The 24561-nt window shown below is 38.7% G+C and overlaps 1 protein-coding gene across 1 annotated transcript; it reads left to right on the forward strand.

The window, feature by feature from the left end:
- Positions 1 to 264: 264 nt before the first annotated feature.
- On the forward strand, positions 265 to 23778 carry jakmip2 (janus kinase and microtubule interacting protein 2). Its single transcript, XM_053648691.1, has 22 exons — positions 265 to 570; positions 3046 to 3290; positions 4992 to 5489; positions 6922 to 7158; positions 7299 to 7307; positions 7726 to 7824; positions 8070 to 8216; positions 9008 to 9148; positions 10048 to 10101; positions 10544 to 10666; positions 11220 to 11348; positions 11994 to 12077; positions 13809 to 13871; positions 15014 to 15112; positions 16089 to 16187; positions 16263 to 16316; positions 16411 to 16476; positions 16641 to 16709; positions 16974 to 17051; positions 18949 to 19152; positions 19737 to 19802; positions 21361 to 23778. Exons 2-22 carry the CDS (start codon positions 3162 to 3164, stop codon positions 21409 to 21411), a joined length of 2499 nt encoding a protein of 832 aa, XP_053504666.1. The 5' UTR covers positions 265 to 570; positions 3046 to 3161; the 3' UTR covers positions 21412 to 23778.
- The last annotated feature ends 783 nt before the right edge of the window (positions 23779 to 24561 follow it).

Below are 24561 nucleotides of genomic sequence, written 5' to 3' on the forward strand. Positions count from 1 at the left end.
TCTCATATGAATTCATTGGGGTGCCAATAACTGGTGCACACCTATATTTAACAAAGATTTTTGTTATTTTTCTGTAAATCATCTGTAAGTCGCTTTGGATAAAAGCGTCTGCTAAATAAATAAATGTACATGTAAATTTTTTGTCATTTTTTGTAATGAACAAAAGATCAAAAGGTGAAACAATATAGACAACTTTTCACAACCATATTCACCAAGGGTGCCAATATTAGTGGAGGTCACTGTGTCTTTAAAAAACAGTGCAAATCTACCTCAGCTGCAGCGAGTAGAGGGGTCCAGAAAGTCTGCCTCGCGCTCGTATTCTTGCAGGCTGAATCTCAAATCGTTCCTACTCCCTATACTTGCGCACTACATACATGATGAAGTGCAGGACAGCGAGTATGCAGTGGGCTGAAGGTAGTGAGGTATTTGGGATCGAGCCGCAGCGCCCATCATTCTCCTCATTCTCGCACAGCTTTGTACGGCTGCTGATGCTGAGCGGTTCTGCAGGGATGGATTTGGGAGAGTGAGTGTAATAAGAAAGCGACGGTGGGTCGTCGAGATTCGTGTTTGGTATGTACAGTTTTTGATATTTAGCTTCGCTATGAATTGATATTCGTTGCCTTTCCCCCCCCTTCTTCTTCCCCTTAATGTGGTTGTGTCAGGAGCACGGCTAGAAGCTCTGAGGCTAACGGTGGTCGCTTAGCTGCCATTACTGACGCAGGATATGGATATTAAAAATGTGTATTTGTTGTCTAATGAAATGACGTAGTGTTTGAATGTTTTTTGATAATAAATAACTTATATAATTATAATAACTAATCGGTTAAACGAACAGACTGCTGAAGGATGCTCATCCTCCGAGTGTACAGCACTGCTGGTCGGTAATAACCCGTTATTGTTCAGGCCGGAGCCGGAGCTGCAGGATGCGGTGTCCGGATGATAAATCACCTCAGGCGGTAACATTCGGTGGAATGCTATTCTGCTAAACAGACAAGTATTCCGCGGTAGCAGGCCCCTGCAGTAGCATATATATATCTGTGTAGTCTAGTTGACGTAACCGATATCCGTATTGCTATTATAATATCACTGGGGTATTATATTAAGCATCTGTGTGTGTTATTTGGCTTAATCTGATTTATTCCCAACGCCAGAACCCGGATGTATTCATCACTTCAGAATAGAAACTTGGGTAACCTATATTTATAAACCAATCTTTAATTAAACATGACTTCAGCTTTCCTATAACTCCCTGAAGATGGGGCTAGAAAACATTTCTTCCTGATTTTGACCTTTGATTTGAACAGCTGTATTAAAAAACAAACAAACAAACAAAAAAACAAACCTGCATGTAGACTATATGACCAAAAGTATGTGGAAACCTGACCATCACACCCATATGTGCCCATTCCAAAACCATGGGGATTAAAGTGCACCTATTATGGTTTTTCAGATATTCCCTTTCATGTAGTGTGTTATAGAGCTGTTTGTGAATGTAAAAACATCTGCAAAGTTTCACAGTTCAAAGCGCACGACAAACGCAGTTATCGACTCCCAAAAGAAGGAAACGATTCTGAACAGCTGAGTCGAGTCGTTAGTGATTCCAGACTTTACTTCCTGTACTAAACTAGGTAGGTTTGTAACAAAAAGCCCCGCCTCTGGTCTTCATTGGCTGCTCGCTGACAGCGGTAGACCAATCACAACAGACTGGGACATCTAACCAATCAGAGCAAAGTATGCTCTCTGAAAGGAGGAGTTTAGAATGAAGCCTTTAGAACAAATCATTGAACGAGTCGTTTGTGACACTGGGGAAAAAAGATAATGCTGCAATTTAAATTACAAGCACATTAAAGTGTTTTTTGAGCTTGGATGTGTGTAAATCTATTGTATGAGACCTTCAAAACAAAACTAGGCGCATTTCAAAACCATAATTGGTGTGCTTTAACACAGATTGCCCCCACACACAAACCCCCCCCCTGCCATTGTAACAGCTTCCACTCTTCTGGGAAGGCTTTTGGAATGTGGCTGTGGGGATTCATGGTAATTCAGGCACAAGAGCGTTAGTGAGAATAATTTCGTTTTTAGAATTATTCAATGTTAGAAAATTGGCTGCCAGATAGCATCTTAGCTCTGCAACACAGTTCAACAAAGAGGATGTCAAAATTTTCCCCATGTTTCAAAGGGAGGTAAACCTGAGTATCCTCTGCATAAAAATGATAAGAAATGTCATTTCGACCTCCAGCGAAAATGTTCTATCAGAGAGATAAGAATTAAGCCAATTCAGTGTGGTACCTTGAATTCAAACTCAAACTGCGTCCAACATAGATGGTCCCATTTACAGACAAGAGGTGCAACTGTGACTGTGAAGAAGCAATGGTAAGCTGTGTAAGGAAAAACAAAACAAAAAAACCTTACAGAGTATATTTTGGAAAGACTTAAATAAACGTTTTGATTGTGAAAAAGTATTCACCCCCATTGCTATGAAACCTCTAAATTAGAAGTCACGTCTGTGGATCAGAAGGTAGAGCGGGTTGTACACCAATCGTAGGGTTGGCGGTTCGATTCCCGGCCCACATGACTCCACATGACCCCACATGCCGAAGTGTCCTCGGGCAAGACACTGAACCCCAAGTTGCTCCCGATGGCAAGTTAGCACCTTGTATGGCAGCTCTGCTACCATTGGTGTGTGAGTGTGTGTGTGTGTGTGTGAATGGGTGAATGAGACACAGCGTAAAGCGCTTTGGATAAAAGCTCTATATAAGTGCAGATCATTTACCAATTAACTGAAAAATCTCTACTTAAGAGATTTATTTTAGACTTCTAGAGGTCTAATCATTCAAGTTTTTTTTGTAAAAAGACTAAAAGTAGTGAAATCATTAAAAATCCGCCAAATTGAATAGCATTAAAAGTATTTCTATTTTAATCCATAAAGGCAGCATGTGGGGGTGAAGTAGCTAAGACCACATGCTAGGAAAGTGGAAGAGAAGTAGCTGGGGTTTTTGTATATTCCCTTGTTTGTAAATTCCTCTTATCAATGCTTTCCTACAGGTATTCTCTCTGCCAGAATAATGAGGAAGAGACGGCATTGGAAACCTCAGTTTCGTGTATTTAAGCACTGGATAATTGAGAGTTGAGTTTGAGGACGTGTAGTAAGATCTGATCCAATGGCGAAAAAAGGGCGTTCCAAGGGTGAAAAACCTGAAGCCATCATCTCTGCCTTACAAGCAGCCAATGAAGATCTCAGGTCCAAACTAACGGACATTCAAATTGAACTGCACCAGGAAAAATGCAAGGTGGGTGGTTCAACAAAATAATCTTTGAGCCAATTTAATATTCTCAAATTTGCACTTATAGTATACAGTCTGTGTAAGGCACTGTAGACATGGATTGGGACTGCTGAGATAGGGACAGGGAATGAGACATGGACTGGAAAAGGATCAGGTTTTATCAGGTTTGGCATGAGACACAAGGGCATGATAATGTAACGCTGGCAAGTACAATGATACGACAGTGAATGACTAAAATGAAACTGGAAATTCAAAACATACAGTGCCGTGAAAAAGTATTTGCTTTTGATTTCTTCCGTTTTTGTGTATATCTCATACTTAATTTATTTCAGAAATTAAAACAAAATCTAAGATAAAACAAAGGCAACCTGAGTAAACACAAAATATAGTTTTAAATGATAATGTTATTTATTAAAGCAAAAAAGTTATCCAATACCAACTGGGCCTGTGTGAAAATGTATTTGCCCCCGTAGTTACTAATTCCCCAAATCTATGAAACTGCATTGATAATGGGGTTCAGCTGCACGAGACGCAACCAGGTCTGATTACTGCGAACCCTGTTCCATCACATCTACACTTACATAGAACTTTATCATCAGCATGGAGTTGGTTAAAAGTCTTACTCAGTAACACACTGTGCTGAAGTTGAAAGAAATTCCAGAAATGATGATGAAGAAGGTGATTGAAAGACATCAGTCTGGGAAGGGTTACAAAGCTATTTCAGAGGCTCTGGGACTCCAGAGAACCACAGCGAGAGCCGTCATCTCCAAATGGAAAAACCCGGCACAGTAGTGAACCTTCCCAGAAGTGTCCGGCCTTCCAAAATTCCTCCCAGAGCACAGCAATGACTCATCCAGGAAGTCAGAAAACAGCCAAGGACAACATCAAAGGACCTACAGGCCTGTCTTACATCAGTAAAGGTCACTGTTCATGACTCCACTATCAGAAAGACATTGGGCAAAAATGGCATCCATGGAAGGGTGGTGAGGTGAAAACCACTGCTAACCCAGAAGAACATTAAGGCTCATCTGAATTTTGCCAAAACACTCCTTGGTGATCCTCAAACCTTTTGGGAGAATGTTCTGTGTATTGATGAGTGGAAAGTGGAACTGTTTGGAAGATAGGAGTCCCGTTACATCTGGAGTAAACCAAACACAGAATTCCACAAAAAGATCATCATACCTACAGTCAAGCATGGTGGAGGGAGTGTGATGGTGTGGGGATGATTTGCTGCTTCAGGGCCTGGGAAACTTGCAGTAATTGAGGGAAACATGAATTCTGTTCTCTACCAGAAAATCCTAAAGGAGAATGTCCGGTCTTCAGTCTGTAAGTTGAAACTCAAGCGCAGTGATCCAAATCATAGGACTAAGTCCTATGTGAGTAAGTAAGTGAAAGACTGATCTCCAGTTATCGGAGGCGTTTGGTTGCAGTTATTGCCGCTAAAGGTGACACAACCAGATTTTAAGTTTAAGGGGGTAATTAGTTTTTCATATTGGTGATAGGTGTTGAATAACTTTTTTTGCTTCAGTTAAAAAAATAAAAACTGTATTGTGTGTTTATTCAGGTTGCCTTTGTTTTATGTTGTATTTCGATTGAAGATTTGAAACTATTTAGTATGAGATATACAAAAAAAATCAGCAAATACTTTTTCACAGCACTGTAAATCTGACACGGTCTTCCACTTTAATGCATCCCTTTCTCCAACAGGTCAGCAAGTTGGAACGTGATAAGACACAGGAGGCCAAGCGCATCCGTGAGCAGGAGCAGCACCGGCACACTGCAGCTCTTACTGAACAGCGGGCACGCTGGCATGAGGAGAAGCTGAAGGAGCTGGCAGCACTGCGCGAGTCACTGACGCGACAGCATGAGCAGGAGCTAGGAAGAACTGCCAAGATCAAGGATGGTGAGATCCAGAGGCTACGGTCTGCATTAGCTGCATTGCGTGATGGCACTGGCGAGAAGGTTCGCACAGCACTGGCTCTGGAGGCACGTGACGAGGCACGGCGGTTTTTTGAGCAGGAACGTGCAAAGTTGCTAGGCGAGATCGCTGAACTGAAGGCTGTAAAGCGTCACACAGATGAGGCACTCAATGCTGCCATCCAGGCTGATAAGACTAAGGCGGTTGATCTGCGCTCTGAGCACCAGGCGCATCAGGAACAGATCACTAAGATCAAGTGGGACTGCGAGCGTGACATTCGGCGGCTGGTGAGTGGCCATTTAATGTATGTGTTACATTCTTTATTACAAACCTGCAAAGGTCTCTACATAGTGAAAGTTTCATTATAATGGTTATATACATTTTAAAATATATTTTCGTGAGAACTCTTGAGCAACAATATAAATAGTGTGTGGTGTAAAGGCCATTTTGATTACCATGACAGCATGATGGATTCACAGGCACTGCAGCCTGGTCAGGGCAATTCACTTTGAGTTGAGAACCTGTGTGTAGGGCAATTAAATGAGGTTTTTATTAAAAAAGAAAAACAAAACAAACAACACCATATTGCTTAAAGCTAGCCCACAATGGCCATGTGATTATAACACAGTGTCATCTCTCTGAGCTGAAGCTCAGAGTCAGAGTACATGTACATTTAAGCATTTAACGACTTACAGAAATGTTGTTCTTTTCCCTTTCATTCTAAACCACCAAGGCAGTTTCCTTTCCAGGAACATCCATGAAAATCTACAGCCTACAAACCTGTTGGTTTCTTGCTCATTTTGTCATTATTAATCTACAGTGTGAAATGAGTGTGCATCGGCACCCATCTTAGGTGACAGTCATTTTAGTGTTTAGATGGAGGGTGGAAGGACAGAATCTCCTGACAAATCATGATACGAACTTCAATCAGCTGGAGCATCTCTGACCAACACTTGTTCTAACTGCAGTGTAATAGCAGCAGTGATGCATGATGACTCTTGCACACACTGGACACTGGACAGTTCAACGACTGTGCTGGGGCACTGCTGCAATGTATCTGAAAATATTGCACATGGTTGCTTATTTAAATTGAATTCTTGTGTTTTTCATTCTATATTCCCTCTCCAACAGAGTTTAGACTGATCGTACACTTAGTCCATGACCCAGTGAACTAGTATCAGGCTGTATTTATTGATAGTGACTTCAAAGAACTTTAAATCGCTCTGGACGAGGGTGCTATACATGTAAATGTTGCAGCTTCATCGGTGACCACCACAATATACAGAGATTAGGGCTGCAACTAATGATTACTTTAATAATCGGTCTATTTTTATTTTTTGCGATTAATCAGATATTTAAAAATTATATATATAAATAATATACACACACACGCACATATATATATATATATATATATATATATATATACACACACACACACAATCATGTGAGAAAATAAGTACACCGCATGGAAATTTAGGCTTTTTTGACATATCTGAACAAGTAAACATTTGATCATATTTGAAACAGTGCCGATTAATGAAGCTGATGTACTTGAAAAAAAACCCACAAGGAAAATTAGTTTTTCAATCATTTATTCAACAGAAATGTCAATAGATGTGATATTCCCCTGTGGAAAAAGTAAGTACACGCTTGTCCTCAGAAGCTAGTATTGCCCCCTTTAGCAGAAATAACTTTGAACTGTGTGCAAACTTCCAGGTAGATGAAATCAAAGCGAAAGACAGGACAATTTTCTCTTTGGAGAAAGAGCTGGAGACTACTACAGGTTTCCTGCAGCGGTTGCAGCTTCAGAAGGATGCACTGGATGAACAGCTTTTCCTTGTGAAGGAAGCAGAATGTAACCTTGGAAGTCCAAAAAGAGAGATCCCTGGAAGGGCTGGCGATGGAGCAGAGCACTGTGGGAGCCCGGTAAGTACCTGCTCACCCCATCCTAATGTATGTTACAAGCTATAGGATCCCCAGTGATTAAAAATGGTAATTGATAAAATATATTTCACTAATCTGATATCTTAAAAAAAGAAAAAAAAAAGATTTGTTGATTTTGTGTTCTCAAAGGAAAATACATTTTCACACAGGCCCAGATGGTATCGGATAACTTTTTTTGCTTCAATAAATAACATTATCATTTAACAACTGTGTTTTGTGTTTAGACTTGGTTTTAATTTCTGAAACGATTTGCAGAAGAAATTAGGATGGGGCAAATACATTTTCACAGCACTGTGTGTATATATATATATATATATATATATATATCTCAAAATAATTTCCAAAATGTCAACGCTATTATAATGATGAAAGACATGAGCATGACGTATTCCAGCCAGTGGCAGTGGGATACAGATCAGTACTAAAGTAGACAAACCTCATTTTCAGGCAAACACATTACACGTAACGTCAATCAAATTTATTTATATAGCACTTTTAAAAACAACTTTTGTTGACAATTTTTGTGGACTTTTTCAGTGCAATTATTTTATTGTATGTTTGCTCTCTTATGCACAGGAAATGAGGAGGAATCAAAGACGCGTTGCTGAACTGAACTCCACGATCCGAAAGCTGGAAGACCGTAACACACTTCTGCTGGATGAAAGAAATGAGCTAGTATGTAAAATTCCTAAAAAATATTTTGTGAACAAGGACGAAAGACATTAACCAAAAAAAAAAGGGTAATTAATTAGAATTTCATTCTAAAATATGAAGACATTAAATAAGATGAAAGAAAACTTATTTTAAAAAGTTTAAAGGTAAGTAGAGATTTATTATTTCATTTGTGTTTGTCCATTTAATTTTCCATCTTTCAACTTTGCTGCTTTACTGTACTTTGTGTTTTGCTCCCTCGCTCTCAGCTAAAGCGAGTGCGGGAAGCAGAGAAACAATGCAAGCCGATGCTGGATAAGAACAAGCTATTGAGTAAGAAGAACGATGAGTTGACTCAGTCTCTCCAGCGCATGGAAGAGAAGCTGAAGGGCTTGACCAAAGAGAACCTGGAGATGGTAGGTTCCTTCACACACTCACAAGTCTGTATAGATCTGCCACACAGATGAACTCCTTTCCCATTCCATATTAGGGATGCGTGAAAGTAAAGAATTTCAAAGCCCACTAGTCAGTGAGTTGTCTGACCGACTAGTCTAAGTTGTCTAATGGGAGCCCGATAAAGACCATTTTAATTCATCTGGTCTAACGTGATGACCATGACTCACAATAAGGGGAGCAAAAAACCCAAAAGCCTTAAAACAACCTGAGAAGACTAATTAAAAGCCTGTTTTAAGTGATAAACTTCCTGCTGCCAATTGGTGGCGCTATGACCGTGACTGACAGTAGTCACATCCATGTGATCAGACCCGAGAACCAAACATACGGCTCAAGTTGAATCTATATCACTCATTGCATGCAGAATATATGAGACACTTCCTTTTCCCCTTTTTTGCCAGAAATGTATTGCCTCGACACCGGGCCCTAATAATAATAATAATAATAATAATAAACGGAGCAGATCCAATAGGGCCTCACACCATCGGTGCTCGGGCCCTGATAATAGTGCAGGTCAGCAGCCATCTTCTATTTTATGTTGGTTTGCAACTTCATATTTGGTCCAAGGCAATTATAAGGTTTATTGAGACAGAGCATTTTTGTTTAAATATGTAGCATAGGTAGGGACACTATGAAGTTATGGTCCTGTTTAATTATTAATGTGGACATTTAATAAATGATAATGGGCCAAATGAAATGTTAGTATCTTTTCACTGTGATAATTAAATCTAATTTACTTTATCTTTTTGTCCAGAAAGAGAAAATGACTTCTCATCCACCACTAAAGAAGCTGAAGTCTTTGAACGACTTGGACCAAGCTCAGGATGAACAAGAGATTGAGTTTCTGAAGTTGCAGGTTCTTGAGCAGCAGAGCATGATCGACGATCTGACGAGAGTGAGTCAGAAACTGTATCAGTGCATGAGAAACTTCACTATTGGTCATTTTATTGAACATGTGTGTGATTTATTCTGAAAAAGGCATTTGCATGCTTAAAAGGTCTACCTTATTATTAGCTTTAGTTTATGACCCTTTAAATGCCTGCAATAGTGTGTATATAAATACACAAAGACCTCTACACTTGGTGATACATTTCAGGATTTGGAGTAATTGAATTATTGAATGACACAAAATCCAACACCTGACGGAATTTGTCACTTGGGTCAGCCTTGTAAGGTGTGAGCCCATGCTCACCGTACAGTTGCAGCTGTGGAATGTAGCAGCACTACAAGTCTGGAATGAAATCTAGATAGTTTTGAGTAGTAGGTACTATGGGCTGGTTCCATATTATTTTTTGCAAAAATGGCAGCAAACTGTGTTTAGTCCTGGAAAACTGAAGAAATAGCCTACACAATAACTCTGCAGCTGTCCCAAGAAATAAACCATCATTACATGTACAGAGTGAGTGTTTATCACTTTAGTTTTCTGTAGGACATTGGGGGTTGAATACTCTGTTACTGATGTCATTCAGTATGGACCCTGCAAATATGTGTGTGTGTGTGTGTGTGTGTGTGTGTGTGTGTATGTGTTGCCCACTTTGCTAGCTATGCCACTCCTTCTCTCTTGCTTATAAATCCCAAATCTGCAATTGCAGTTAAAGATCAGTTAAACCATGTTTTATCAATGATCCTAACCACTGAGCTGTCCTGTTCACACACTTAAGCTGGGGGTTTTGTGGTGCATTCTGTTTTCTCTATCTGCCTGTTTTTTGTTTGCAACGTTGGCACCAGTTATTTTTTATAAAATACTTTACTTCATTTTTGAGCAACTGGCCTAACGAACTGTCCTTGTTTTAGGATAGAGAAAAACTTCTCAGGAAGAAGCGGCATAAACGAAGCAGGCCTATTAAGGTGTGATGACATCATGTTTGTTTTTGTGCCTGTTGTGTTGTAATGGTACATTTAAAAAAAGAAATGTTATTAAAAATAGGGCAATACTAGAAGCAATTTTTCCAAAAACTGCCTGGCTTCATTTCTCTAATGAATAGCAGAATTTGTGTAAATGGCTTAGACATTATATTCTGGAAACTATATTTCCACCCAACAGGAACAAAATTAAAGTGTCTGAAATGTCTTTGTAGATAGCACTGATAGATAGCACTGAAATGACTGATAGATGCACTGCATTTCTTATAGCACTGACACCAGGGCATAGACCTGCAATCATGAGGATGTACAAGCTTTGGAAGAGGGTTAATTTGTCAGTTTCCATATGTATACCTTACTCCATTAGTAACTGAAATAATAATGATTGACCTCTCCATGTTTACTAAAATGTGTGCCTCCTGTTCAGAGGCATATTGTTGTGGACACATTCTATGGATACGACGAAGAGTCCGTGGACTCCGAGACCTCCTCCGTGGCCTCTTTGCGTATGGATCGTACTCCAGCCACACCAGATGAAGAACTGGATGAGGTGAGAATAAAACAGTGTAAGCTTTAACATCATTTGAGCTAAGTAACAATATGGCATTAGATGTTCCATAGTAATGAACATCATAAATGAAATCTTGTGGATTTTAAAATCTCTTCTTGGAAGCCAAAATGTCTGTAGTTGTGTTAGCTATGTCACTACACACCACCAAATGGCTGCGTGTCTTTGGAGATTCTCATCAGCTGAACTGATGTAGCTGCTCAGATGAATGGCAGACTGTCTTAAAGACCACAGTTACTACCACAGTGGTTGTGTTGATGTAGTACTACTATACAGTTCCTGTGCACATTGTGGTACATTTCCTTTCTTCTCATCGTACCTTGGGCTCACTTCTCAATTCTTACTCAAATAGTCAACTTTTCACTTTTTCACTGTCTTTGCTCTTATTCTTCATTGCTATTTCTCATTGCACATCTGCTGTATGTCCTGTACTATGCCTTTATTTTTTCTTTACAATGACACCATTTCATTCTGCATTTACACTGTTATCTCACAAACCCCCAAGTTTCCTTCATTGAATGAGCTTTTTTTGCAGGGTCTGGCCAATGAGGAGTCTGAGCTGCGCTTCAGGCAGTTGACACGGGAGTACCAGGCCCTTCAGAGAGCCTACGCCCTGTTGCAGGAGCAGAAAGGTGGTGTTTTTGACGCTGAAATGGAAGCCAAGGTATTCCTTATGTATAGAGATGAACACTTTATCTCACAAAGTGCCCATAGGAAGATGCTCTAACAATGACTGATTATTTGACATAATACAATTTGGTCTAGTGTTTTTTTTTTTCGATAAAATCTCACTTACTGGCCAAACACAAATCAGTAGACTGGTGGTAATAAGACACAGGTGAGAATCATCACGCCTCCTCGCCATCTATTCAAATAAATTTCCAAATGTAGGGTAAATTTCCCTTTAAAGGATGATTTTATAGCTATGCGTGCAATCTGTTGCCACAGTTAAATTTGTGCAATCTGGGATAGCAGGAAAATCCCTCATTATTGCTGCTTTTTCTGCTGGTGTATTTGGAAACATAACGTATCATGGAAAATATGAATGCATGCAAGACGCGTCATTTTTTGGCTCATGGTCGGTTGAGAAATGCCAGACTCGCCTTCAATTACTCATTGAAATGTGCCCATGGCTAAAACCCTATGATTTGTCTTTACATTTCATCTGTGTTGCCACAGTCAGTAAATGCTCTGTCCAACGTCTCAGATTTTACATTCAGAACCACTCTGTGAAGGTGGGTCAGCTGAAAACTTGAATAAAATATTTTAGAAGAATTTTTTATGATGAAGAAATGATGTATTTTTGCAGGCTCATGAGCAGCTCCAAGCTGATGTGCAGAGGTATAAAGCAAAAATTGAAGACCTAGAGAAAGAGCTCGTGTCCAGAGGACAAGTAAGTAAAGGTTACAGAATTTCTAACCTCTGTCAGGTGGTGTTTAACACCTGGATACCTTCTTGTGCACGTAGCCAGGCCAGACTTTTTTGTATGTCTTGGAGCTATCTGAAAAACAGCTGGTAACTACAGTCAGAGCTACAGGTAATCTGTCATCCAAAGCTGGAGATAGACTCCTATCAATTTGTCTTTTTTTAAGTTAAAGATGAACTGTTTTGTGGTTTTGTGCAGCACTCACCTGAGTTTGTCTTTGCACCTCCCACCACCTGACAAACCTTTGGCTTGTCATAACCTGTCGTTACCATGGTCGAGGAGCTTTCCCTCGCGATGCTGTGCTCATACAGCTGAGCTTGTGAAGTTAGTGGACATACAAGGGTCAAATGTGGGTGTCTCAGCATGGTTCCGTCTGGTTTTGGGCCTATAAGCTACTCATAGCTACATGTTTCACAGTTAGGATGGTGTTCTTCACCCTTTTTCTCCATACATAATGCCGATCATTATGGCCAAACAGTATAATTTTTGTTTCATCTGACCAGAGGACACTCCACTAGAAGGCTGGTGATCACCCGAAAACTGGTCTGTTTTATTCATGCTGGACTTAGAGTACACACTTCTTTGCGCAGTAGATTTTCACACTGTGGTACACTGTATAGACATACTTTCATACTTGATGCCACCAACTCTTTCAACAAGTTCCTTTGTTGCTGTCTTGGAGTTCAGTTTAACTTTTCATTGGTGCCTCTGCTTGGGTACCTTCAGTTATTTGGGAAATACTCCTTAGGAAGAACTAGACTTGTGGAGGTCCATTTTTTTTAGGTCTTGGCTGACTTGCTAGGATTTTCTCATAGTATCATGGGCACAAAAACACACTGTCTCTGAAGGTAGGTCCTTTTCCAGCCACAGGTACACTCCCAAATAATTTCTGGAATCTTCCAGACTGTTTAAAGAGACAGTCAATTGGTCTGTTTAAACCTTTGACTCACTAGAATTCTGATATAGTGAATTAAAGGTGAAATAAATCCCTCTAACCTCTCTCCACGTCTTGATGTTTTTAAAATTACGTCTGATGTGAGCAAAATAGATGCTTGAATATATTTAGCCTTGGTGTATGTAAACTTTTGAACTTTTGATTTAGTTTCTGTATGTAACTAGCATGTGAGTACATTTTTGATGTGAGGTTAACTACTGTGCTGAGCTACATGCTAGTAAAGAGAACTGTGGAGAGAATTCCGAAACCTAACCCTAACCCTTTTCTTAAATTAACTCAGTACTGAGAAATGCGTGTATCTAATCATAAAATACTAATAGGTTTAGTCACTAAATACTACTCACCAGTATTTTGCATTGTGTATATTTTTGTAAGTGTGAAATTCTTCTAATAGACAAAATCAGTATTAAAGTGTGACAAGGGGATTTGGGATATCCAAATGCAATTATTATATATACCTTCTTAAAATCTAGTCCCATTTAATACATTTTTAACCAAATACATTTCCCCTTCAATAAACCTTACGTACACATTAGTTCATTTGCTATTTTTTACAGTTTTACAAACCATTGAGTAGTTATATAAACTATAAGTAGGCCTGTAGTCACATGCCTGAACATGTTTTCATCAATCTCATTAATGTTTGCTGCAGTTTATACGCTACCATGCATCGGTAAGAACATTGGGTTGTGCAGCATGATAAAATGGTTACAGCACTTAATTCATGCTTTCATTGGTTTTAGGATTCCAAATGGGTAGAGGAGAAACAGCTGTTCCTCAAGCGCAATCAAGAGTTCCTGGAGAAGGTTTGACATGGTCGCTGTTTTACCTACTTCCCAACCCAAAGTGCCACAGGGCCAGTTCTATTGTTTTATTTGAATGCTGGCTAATATTCTATATACACAGATGAGTCAAAACATTATGACCACTCACAGATGAAATAACATTCATCTGCGAATCACACTGATTATCTCTCACATCGATGCATGTCAGGGCCTGGGACATATTAGATGGTACTGTAAGTGAACAGTTGGTTCTCTTAATCGACATGTTGGATGCAGGAGAAATGGGCAGGATTGAAGACCTGAGGGAGATTGACAAGGGCCAGATTGCTGTCGCTAGATGACTGGGTCTGGGTCAGTGCAGGCAAGACTTGTGGGGTGTTTCTGGTCAGCAGTGGTGAGAACCTACCTTCAGCGGTCTGGGGAGGGACAAACCACACCCAATGCTCAGCGATGAGTGAGGATAGCGAACGCTATCCCCTCAGGTCTGAACTGACAGAAGGAGTACTGTGGCAGAGAAAATTATAATAATGTACATGATCATCCTGTTCAAAAGTTTACATCCCCCTGGCTCTTAATATAGTGAGTTACTTTCTTGAGCATCAGTGAATGTTTGCACCTTTTGTGATAGTTGTGTATGAGTTCCTCAGTTATCCTCTGTGTGTAAAAATGGATATACTTAATATAGCCACTGTTAGAAAGGGGTCAAATATACAGAAAAACAAACAATGTGCAGGATTTTTCTGAAGAACAGTGGGCAGTTAGCTCAGGATAAACAAGGGACTCATGAACAACTATCACAAAACATAAAAACAGTGGTTGGACCAACGAGGACGACACCAAACCCTGAGCACCTCACCCCACCTCCCCTTTTCACACCTTCAAACCCTCCAAGTTCTGCACCTAAGTGGCCTCCTGTGTCTGTGCCCAAATTGCCGCTGCCTAGGCTTGCTATAATATATATGTATATAGAGATAGATAGATAGATATAGATATATAGTGCCCTCCACTATTATTGACATGTGGAGGACCAAAAGCATATTAGGCAGAAGGTTATAATGTTTTGGCTCATTGGAATAAGTTATCTCATTTCAGAGCAAAGCTTATGAGGATGTTGTAATATTTTCGTTCACTGTTCTCTACCATTTAATGTTGCTCTTTGCCAGATGGAAAAGATGGATAATGAAAATTCCCGACTGCAGCAAGAGCTCCAGGACTCTAAAGACCAGAATGAGCTGCTTGAGTTTCGCATACTTGAACTAGAGGTTGTATCCATTTGCTCCTCAATTTACTAAAGAAACTTTACTGTTTCCAAGACTCATTCTATGCTTTTATTGATATAGCACCTTGAGTTACACTGCTACCGAGTCGGCAGCAAAGTCCTGCTTAAAGGGTTTTTATGCTTGAGCACATAGGGCCATATTCAGTGTCGGTGGCTTAAGTTCAAAAGTTATATTAATATTTACTTGTATCACCTTTATCGACTCAAGTGTATCAACTTTAATAATAATAAGACACAGGTGAGAATCACCACGCTTTAACTGCCGGGTTCGACCTGCCTCCTCTCCGTCGACAGCTGATGCTTGACAAACCCCCGCTGCCATACTATGTTAAAATGTTGGTAGCATATTCACGTTGCTTGCTAGGTGGTTGCTAGGTGGTTGCTTGGGTGTTGTTATGACATTCCAGTTGGTTGCTAAGGTGCTGCTAGCTTTCCCATGTGCTACATAATGATAAGAATGCTACAATAACATTGGTGAAAACATTTTATTCTCATATGCTCCTCTGCACTCTCAATCCTACCAATTGTCACTAGCCTTAAATAGTATTATTAATATTCTCATGAGGGGAAAAAAGGCTCATTAGGTGTAAGAAGAAGGAAAACCTGCTGAATTTGTAACTTCAAACAAATGCTCAAAACTATTCACCAAATAGGCAGGGGATAACCCATGTTTCTGTTAAACAAATACGTTAAATCACTGATCAGTTACTGTTTCTCTGACAGTAAGCACTTTAAATGTAAGAGATCTAATATTTAGCGGTCCTAGCTTCAGCTCGACGGTGCTGGCTATGCATTTGGAATGTTAATTCAGCTACTGGGTAACTATTTATTAGGGTACCACAGTCAGTGTTTTCAGAGTTGTTATGTATTATAAACCTAAGCTCTGAGTGTCCATGTAAAAAGCACTTAAATAAAGTAATGTTTTGGTTGGTGTGATTACCTGGTTTTTAATTTAATAGGAGAGAGAGAGGAGATCCCCACCCTTCACTCTTTCAATTCACCCCTTCTCGGAGGGAATAAGTGCCCTTCAGATCTACTGTATAAAGGAAGGAGTAAAGGTAAGCAGATAACTGGGCCGTAATGGGGTATGTGGGTTATTGATTGATTATGTACTTCTAATTTCTCCCCTACAGGATGTGTGTATACCGGATCTCATCAAATTGTTAGATATTCTAGGAGATAATGGGGTGAGTTTGACTTTTAATATTTGCTTTCCTTTATTTGATATAGTGTCTGAATTTGAAACATAACTATTCCGGTTGCTTTCCACACTTCCAACAGAATTTAAGGAATGAAGAACAGGTGGCCATTATCCAAGCAAGTACTGTCCTGTCTCTGGCTGAGAAGGTTAATATAATAAAACACTATTTTTATGTTTGAACTTATACTCCATAAAGTAATACAAACTACAGCACAATCTTTAGGAGGTTAAACCATAATTATTCAGCATATTTAGATAGGTTTTTTTTTTTTTTTAATGAGATTATTGTCTGTGTGAATACACTCCTTAGTGGATCCAGCAGATTGAGGGCACAGAGGCAGCACTCCATCAGAAGATGATGGACTTGGAGCTGGAGATGGTATGGTCAACCTGACAATCAGCCTCCAAAGAACATCATAAATGCCTCATAGATTTTGTTTTAATGTCTAAAAGTAGAACTTGTGATTCGTATCATTCTTTGGGTTTGCAGTACTTCTTATAAGCTGAAATATGTGTTAGTATTTTAGTTAATCGTGAACATACTTGTGAATCATTTGAGAAGGTTGTATTCTGTACTTTGAATTTTTAAAACCATTTTGTTGTGCACTAAAGGTGTAGCTTAGAAAATGCTTTCATCTAATAGGAGATGTTCTGCAAGCAAAAAGGCTATCTGGAGGAGGAGCTTGACTACAGAAAGCAGGCCCTTGATCAGGCTTATATGGTAGGTAATAATAATAATAATAATAATTATTATTATTATTATTATTATTATTATTATTATTATTATTAATTCATCACCATCATTGATCTGTGGGGTCCAAAGCATTATTTGCAAATAACATCCCCAGTGGCCGGTTCTTGCCAAGATACAAAGAACAATAAAGAGACCACAGATGAACATGGTTACCAAGGGTCCTTTGGAGTCTCCAAAAGGTGATTTTGGTAAAACACATGGACATACCCTTAGAACAAGCTGTGTAAAATATAAATTTTCTTTGGTATTGTTATCAAATTTGAACTTGGACTACGTAAAGCTTCATGCTGTGGTCCCATTGTTTTTCCCAGCTAATGGCCCCCAGTTGTAGTGAGAACTGGGGAAGTGAGAATCACAGAAGAACAAGAGTGTCACCTTTCAAAAGAGACCAAAACCATGCAAGAACAGCTTTAATTTTACTCTGCCTTGGATAGGCATTTTAGGCCCATTTTACAGGATTGTTAAGAGGTTAAATAGCTCATTTAACAATGGACATCTTCACAAAGCAAACAGAGATCCGGATATTAAATTTAAATGTAAATTGATCCCTAATCTAATGTATTAAATAAAAGCTGAAATAAATCTTTTTCGTAGCTATTATTTTGAAACTACCTCTTATGGGAATAAAGTAGATTCCCTAATTGATTTAACACAGGAAATGTGCGATAACGTGAAATCTGTGGAGTTGTGAAAATTGAGTGTGAATGTAATTAGCCTAGGTGTGGGTAAACTTTTGGCATCAACTGTACAATGCCGTAAACATAAATTTCAGCATGACATAAATATTTTATGGTTGTAAAGTAAGGTCAGAATCATTAGTAACTGAGGCATGACCCTGTATTAGTCCAGCTCCGCCTCACATGCCAACATCAGTCTGTTTACCATGTTTCTTCAGAAGAAGGGTAAGGCATGATTATGGACATGAAACTACTGACTAAAAGCTACTTTTGGAATTTTGCCCTTTTTGGTAGAAAAAGAAATATAAAATATAATATAAATGTTAAAAAATAATTAAAGAAAGAGGAAAACGGAGAGAGACAAGAAAGCAGAGCAAGCCAAACAAGAGTCAGAGAGAGAGAGAGAGAGAGAGAGAGAGATCGAGAGAGAGAGAGAGAGAGATTTATATTTTAAAACCCCTTTTGCTAAATCCATTATCATAGAAATAGTTGGACCATCGATTCTTACATTGATTTTGATGTACTCTATGCCATTAAAACAAATAAACAACCAATAATTTAAAAAGAAAAAGAATAGGCAAGAAACCAGATTCATTTATATTTAATCCGAAGGTTAGTATTAAATTTCTTGGAAAACATGTAAGAGCCCTGCTGTAGGCGCTCACGGGTTTAGTGTTGCCAGAGCACAGCAGAAGCTTCAATGATGGAAGACTTAAAAATAAAGGCTCATCTACAGTGGTGCTTGAAAGTTTGTGAACCCTTTAGAATTTTCTACATTATCTGCATAAATATGACTTAAAACATCAGATTTCCTCTCAAGTCCTAAAAGTAGATAAAGAGACCCCAATTAAACAAATGAGACAAAAATATAATACTTGGTCATTTATTTGTTGAGGATTTAATATTATAATATATATATAATATATTAAAAATCCTACTCACAGTAGCCTTACAAATATGAAGCAAGAATGCTGACAACTGTCTGTTTTTCAATGTGTGTGTGTGTGTGTGTGTGTGTGTGTCTTTAAATTAATAGTTTTATGACCATGAGGCCATGCGTTATAAAGCCAGCCTATGGCTTCATAATAGTAATAGCGAATTAATAATCGGTAGTGCAGTTTTTAGCAGCTCTTACTGGACTCCATGCATAGCTGGTGGCATGAACATTTGTGTGTGTTTCTAAACAGCAAATCCAGGAGCTGGAGGCAACCCTGTATAATGCACTGCAACAAGATAAGGTGATCAAATACGGTGAGCCACTGAGTGAGCTGCAGAGAGATGAGCTGCGCGCAGCTGTGGAGAAGCTACGACGCCAGATGCTGAGAAAGAGCCGCGAGTACGACTGCCAGGTGCTGCAGGAGAGAATGGAGCTCCTCCATCAAGCCCACCAGGTAATCTACTGTATTAAAGAATTAAACTCGAGTGAATTTCTTGAAAAATGTAACAAAAACATAGATTTCGGGGGTTGGCCTTTAATCTAACTGAAGGTTCTTCAGGTCAGCTCATCCAGGATCTAGGGATTTCATTCACAATATGTAAAAACACTGTGCTTTCCAGCATTCTTGCCATGCTGTCTGGTAGCTCAGTGTGTTAGCACACTTGTCATATTAATCCTAATGTCTGGGTTCAATCCCTTACGAAGCACAATTTTCACTTCACTGATTTTGACTGGCCAAACTCCACTGGGTCCGTTCTATGGCCGCTCTGCTCATTCTGATTATGGGCATCTTACAACCCCTAAACTTACCACATAAACTTAATGAGCTGACTAGTTCAGTTTTGAAATTTAGATAATCAAAATAAATTATGTTGCACTATTTGGCTCGTCATGCATTACTATGTGCCTGTTAATGTTTGCATATTCTTAAGTGTGAAGCACCACTGACATCAAAATACAAGTAAATACCTTTATACTGAATTACTTGTATCTGTTTCTTCTACCTGTAAAATGTTTTATATCTATCTCTCATCACAGAGAATAAGAGACTTGGAGGATAAGACAGATATTCAGAGAAGGCAAATTAAGGATCTAGAGGAGAAGGTGAGATGATTTCATGTGTCCATTACGACTTGTTAAAGGAATATTTCACCTAGCAGTCCTAACACTGCCAGTAACTGATGAAACCTAGAAGCTGTCTGTTACCTTTATGCTGGTGAGATCATGTTAGTTTTCTTACATTATTAACCAGGGTAGTATTATTGAGTCAAGCATTTCTTTTATCACTTTTGTATATTTGGGATTTTTATACATCTTCTACAGTGTCCTCCACTAATATTGGCACCCTTGGTAAATATGAGCAAAGATGGCTGTGAAACATTGTCTCTGTTGTTTAACCTTTTGATCTTTTGTTTAAAAAAAGTTACAAAATTACTCTTCTCTCATGGATATCAAACAATTACAAACTCCACACAGGTTTAGCAAAATATATATATCTTTGTTAAATATAGGTGTGCAACAATTATTGGAACCCCTATGAATTCATATGAGAAAAATATATTTGAAGTATATCACCATTGATATTTTAAAAACATTTTTTAACAGCTGGCTGACTAGGAACAGGAAATTGTTCAACCATGATTTCCTGTTTCATAGGGGTAGAAATATGAGGTAACACACAGGCCAAAAATTTACTGACCACAAAATCAAGGTCCTGCCATGGCCATCCCAGTCCCCTGACTTGAGAGTCCACCAGCATGGATCTCGAAATGTGAAGGATCTGGAGACGTTCTGTATGGAGGAACGGTCTCGGATCCCTCGCCATGTATTCTCCAACCTCATCAGGTGTTATAGGAGAAGACTCAGCGCTGTTATCTTAACAAAGGGAGCTAGCACAAAGGATTGCCTAAAAGGGTGCCAATAATTGTTGCACACTTATATTTAACAAAGGTTTATTTTTTTTTATAAACCTGTGTTTTATTTGCAATTGTTTGATATCCATGAGAGTAGAGTATGTTTGTGATTTTTTTATTTTTATTTACAAAAGACCAGAAGGTTAAACAAGACAATTCTTCACCGCTTTCATTGCTCATATTTACCAAGGGTGCCAATATTAGTGGAGGGCGCTGTATTTGTGTCTCATTTGTTTAACTGGGTTCTCTTTGTCTACTTTTATGACTGATCCGATGACAATCTGATGATGTTTTAGGTCATATTTATGCAGATATATAGACACTCCTAAAGGACTCACAAACTTTCAAGCACCAGTGTACTCTGAGAATTCAGTGTACCACAGGAAGGAACCTGAAATCCAGAGATCTTTAAAAAGAATAGGTTGCAGTGTTAAGAGGAAGAGGAACATAAATAATGTTTGCCAGGCAATGGGTTTCATTGTGTGATCGTCATGTATTGGTTCTGAATCCGAATCAGAGAGTGAAATTTGAACAGTTGATCTAATAGAGGTGGTAGTTCTACTAAAACCCATGAGGTGAGAACTGTGGAAGGAAACACTAGGCTATAAAAGTGAGTTATTATACAGTCTTTTTCATCTTGCACCTTTTGAGTCTGCAGTTGTACTTTTACACGGATTCTGTCACGGTGATTAATAGTCTTTCTGTCTGTCTTGTTTCTCTCCCTGTTCCATTCTGTTGGTGCTCTGCAGTTTTTATTTCTGTTCCTTTTCTTTTCTCTTGCCTTTATTCTTTGGCCATAATGTCAGTGACATCTGCTGCAGAGGTGAGTTGAAGCACAACATTTTTCCTCTGATGTCTCCCCAGAATTTGACGCTCTTTGCAATTATTACCCAGCGTTCCCTAGTTCTTTTCAGCATTTTAGTCAAATTAAGTTAAAATTATAGAAGAAGCTGTGGTTGTGTATGCACTTTGTACTATAACAGAATTAAATTTACTTTAATAAGAGTATTATCACACTCCATACCACATTTCATCAAATGATCATCTGTTCAGTTTAACACAGAGATGTATTGTTGGTAAACACTATGTTCTGTTGTAATAAATTAATTAATTACAAATATGTTGGTAATCTCAATTTCTGCGTTTTTGGGTCTGGTTCTCGCAGGTGCTGCGGCAGCCTGAAATCTTGGGAGCGACTGCAGTTTTCCACTTGTGATGACTAAAACTGTACTACTGGCCATTTTTTCTCTATTGTTGTTGTGGGTGGGTAGATGTTGGAAATGTAGTGCTTGTTTATACTAGCTGCAATGGACTTGCCCTCCAAAGTAAGGAAGCTTTGGATTACCTGGCAAAATAACACAACCTGAAGTAACACGAACACTGTGTCAACAAACTGCAGGTAAACCAAACCAAGATGAGGAGGATTATACAGTTTATCTCTGCCATGCAGGGGATTTCCCATTCCACCTGCCGATCGCATCTTTCACACCAGAAACTCCATCTTTCATCAGACTCTCAGTTAGAACCTGTCAGCTCTCTCATGTACACTCTCATGTTTTTTCTTCCTGCCCACACAAACATGCATAAGAACGCCTAATGTGAATGGACACTGTTATTCACACTCGCGCACACCCAGGAGTTACAACACCTGACTCAGGTCTTCGTTGTCTGAACTCCTAAGAACAGATTTGTCTCACACTGCCTGAAAAGGGAATGGCAAAAAGAAAGAGATCAAAAACACTGCATTCACTGAGAACATATTCCTCAGTCTAATCAGTCCGGCTCCTCAGAAACCAGTTCACTTCAAAATATTGGTGAAACTGAGTGAAATTCCAACTAGGACTACTGTTTACTTATTGCGCCCATATGTATGTATATATACAACCCCTGGCAAAAAAAAAAACGGAATCACCAAACTAAACAAATCACAGATCACTTAAATGAAATCACTCAAACAAGTTCAATGAAATGATTTTCATTAATGGCATATTAAGTAGACTTGATCTGGAAATCTGAAAATATGCCATTAATGAAAGCAGTTGAAATTGTTTGAGGTGTGTTTCATGAAGCCAGAATGTTTAGCTGTTAATCAAAAATTGTTTTGTGTCATAAAGCCTCCTCTAAGGGTGCTGATTCCATAATGTTTTGCCAGGGGCTTTGTGTGTGTGTGTGTGTGTGTGTGTGTGTGTGTGTGTGTGTGTGTATATATCACTATTTCCCTGACAATAATCAAAAGTGTATTATTAAAAATGATCATTATTTATCACTTGATATAATTTGTTGATATGTACATTTGTTAGAATATTTTCTTCTAGCTCTCCTTCCCACTGTGAATACCCCCCTTTCTCTACAGCTTGAGCAGTAGCATCTCTCAGCAGTTTATTATTTATTGACTGATTGTTGTAGTGATAGCTGCAAATGAAATGCAGTCATTTCACCTCATTTCATTTCTCCTGGATCTGCTACCTTGGCAGAGGTTTTTCTTCCGCCCCACCCGTAATGGGAACCCATCTTTTTTACTCTTTTAGAGAGGAATAACATTAACCTACAGGCAGAAGCTTCTTCAGCTGACTTGTATGGAATGACCTGTTCCAGCTACCCTTGAAGTTTGTTGTAGTGTGCTTGTAAATATGTTTCTGAACATTGGACACCTGTACTGGGATTAATTAAAATCTAAATACCTCTTCAGCAGTGATGCAGCATCTCTTTTACAGTTCCCCTTTAAATCTGAGTAATACAACTTTGTCTCCAAAACATTAACGTATGTCTAAAGATTCAAGACTCCGTTTATAATGCAAGACTATCGGCAGTTCTTTTGCTCTTGAAGATACGCATCGTGTTAAACTTCTTCGCCCCTTTAAGGGTGCATTGTGTTAATTGCATCTTCATTTTGTATTAATTGTTACCTCTCAGTCATTTTGCCAGAATAAGTTTATATGATAACATTTTCATTAAACATAATTTAACACGCTCATGATGTCTTTTGGAACCCTCTTCATCTTGGTAATTTAGGAGAATTGCCTTAAACATTGAACATGTCTGCTAATTTACCGATTTAAATAAATAACACGCAGCAAATTATAGTGAGCATTATGAGTGTAGTGAATTTGATCTGATGTAGGGTTCTGTCTTCACCATAAACAAATTCAATCGCCAGCTCTTTTACAGAGAGGTTGTGTAAATGTAGGAAAGTCGTTGTTATTAGTTGCTACAGTGAATTTTTTGGGTGAGGCTCTTTTACCCTGTGCAGATTTGTTTTTCATTCATAGAAAAAATTGGCAACTGGCAAATCACCTTATGCAATTATACAAAAGTCCCACTTGTATAAATGTATGCAGCTTAACTTATATTTACTTTATTATTTATCGGATACTTTTATTGAAAGTGACAACAATGACAGAAGTGAGGCAGATGATGGAAGAACGGAGCGTTCGGGTAAATCATTAACCAACTGTCAAACTTCAGTGGTGCAGTTCTAGGTGTTAAAGAACGCTACCTTGCAAAAGAGTAAAATGCAACACAATGTGACTTTCAAACACTTCTAAACAAATGCTTACGTTGAGGACGAAAATTGCACGCTGGAAATTTGTCCGCACTCAACGCATTTACTTAACACCTCTGAAACTAGTGACAGTTTTCTTGGACTGCAAATAATTAAATGAATGAATCAGGTGCACCAGGAAGAATGATGTACCATGTCATGTGTGTAATATATGTTGTACATATGTACACATGTATGTATGTTATGTTAAACTTCTGCGCCTGTTAAAACTTTTTCCTTGACTTTTGGCTTATTGGGGATGCAACTGAATTATTGTGTCCTTTTATCTGTAAATATAATATTTTACACTTTCTACACAGGAGGGGAATACTGACCTTTTCAAGCATCAGTCATGCTAGATATACATTTCAACATGTTTATTCAAAGCAAAAAGCCAAATGAATATAGA

This window comes from Ictalurus furcatus, chromosome 18, assembly GCF_023375685.1.
Source record: "Ictalurus furcatus strain D&B chromosome 18, Billie_1.0, whole genome shotgun sequence".
Taxonomy (NCBI): Eukaryota; Metazoa; Chordata; class Actinopteri; order Siluriformes; family Ictaluridae; genus Ictalurus; species Ictalurus furcatus.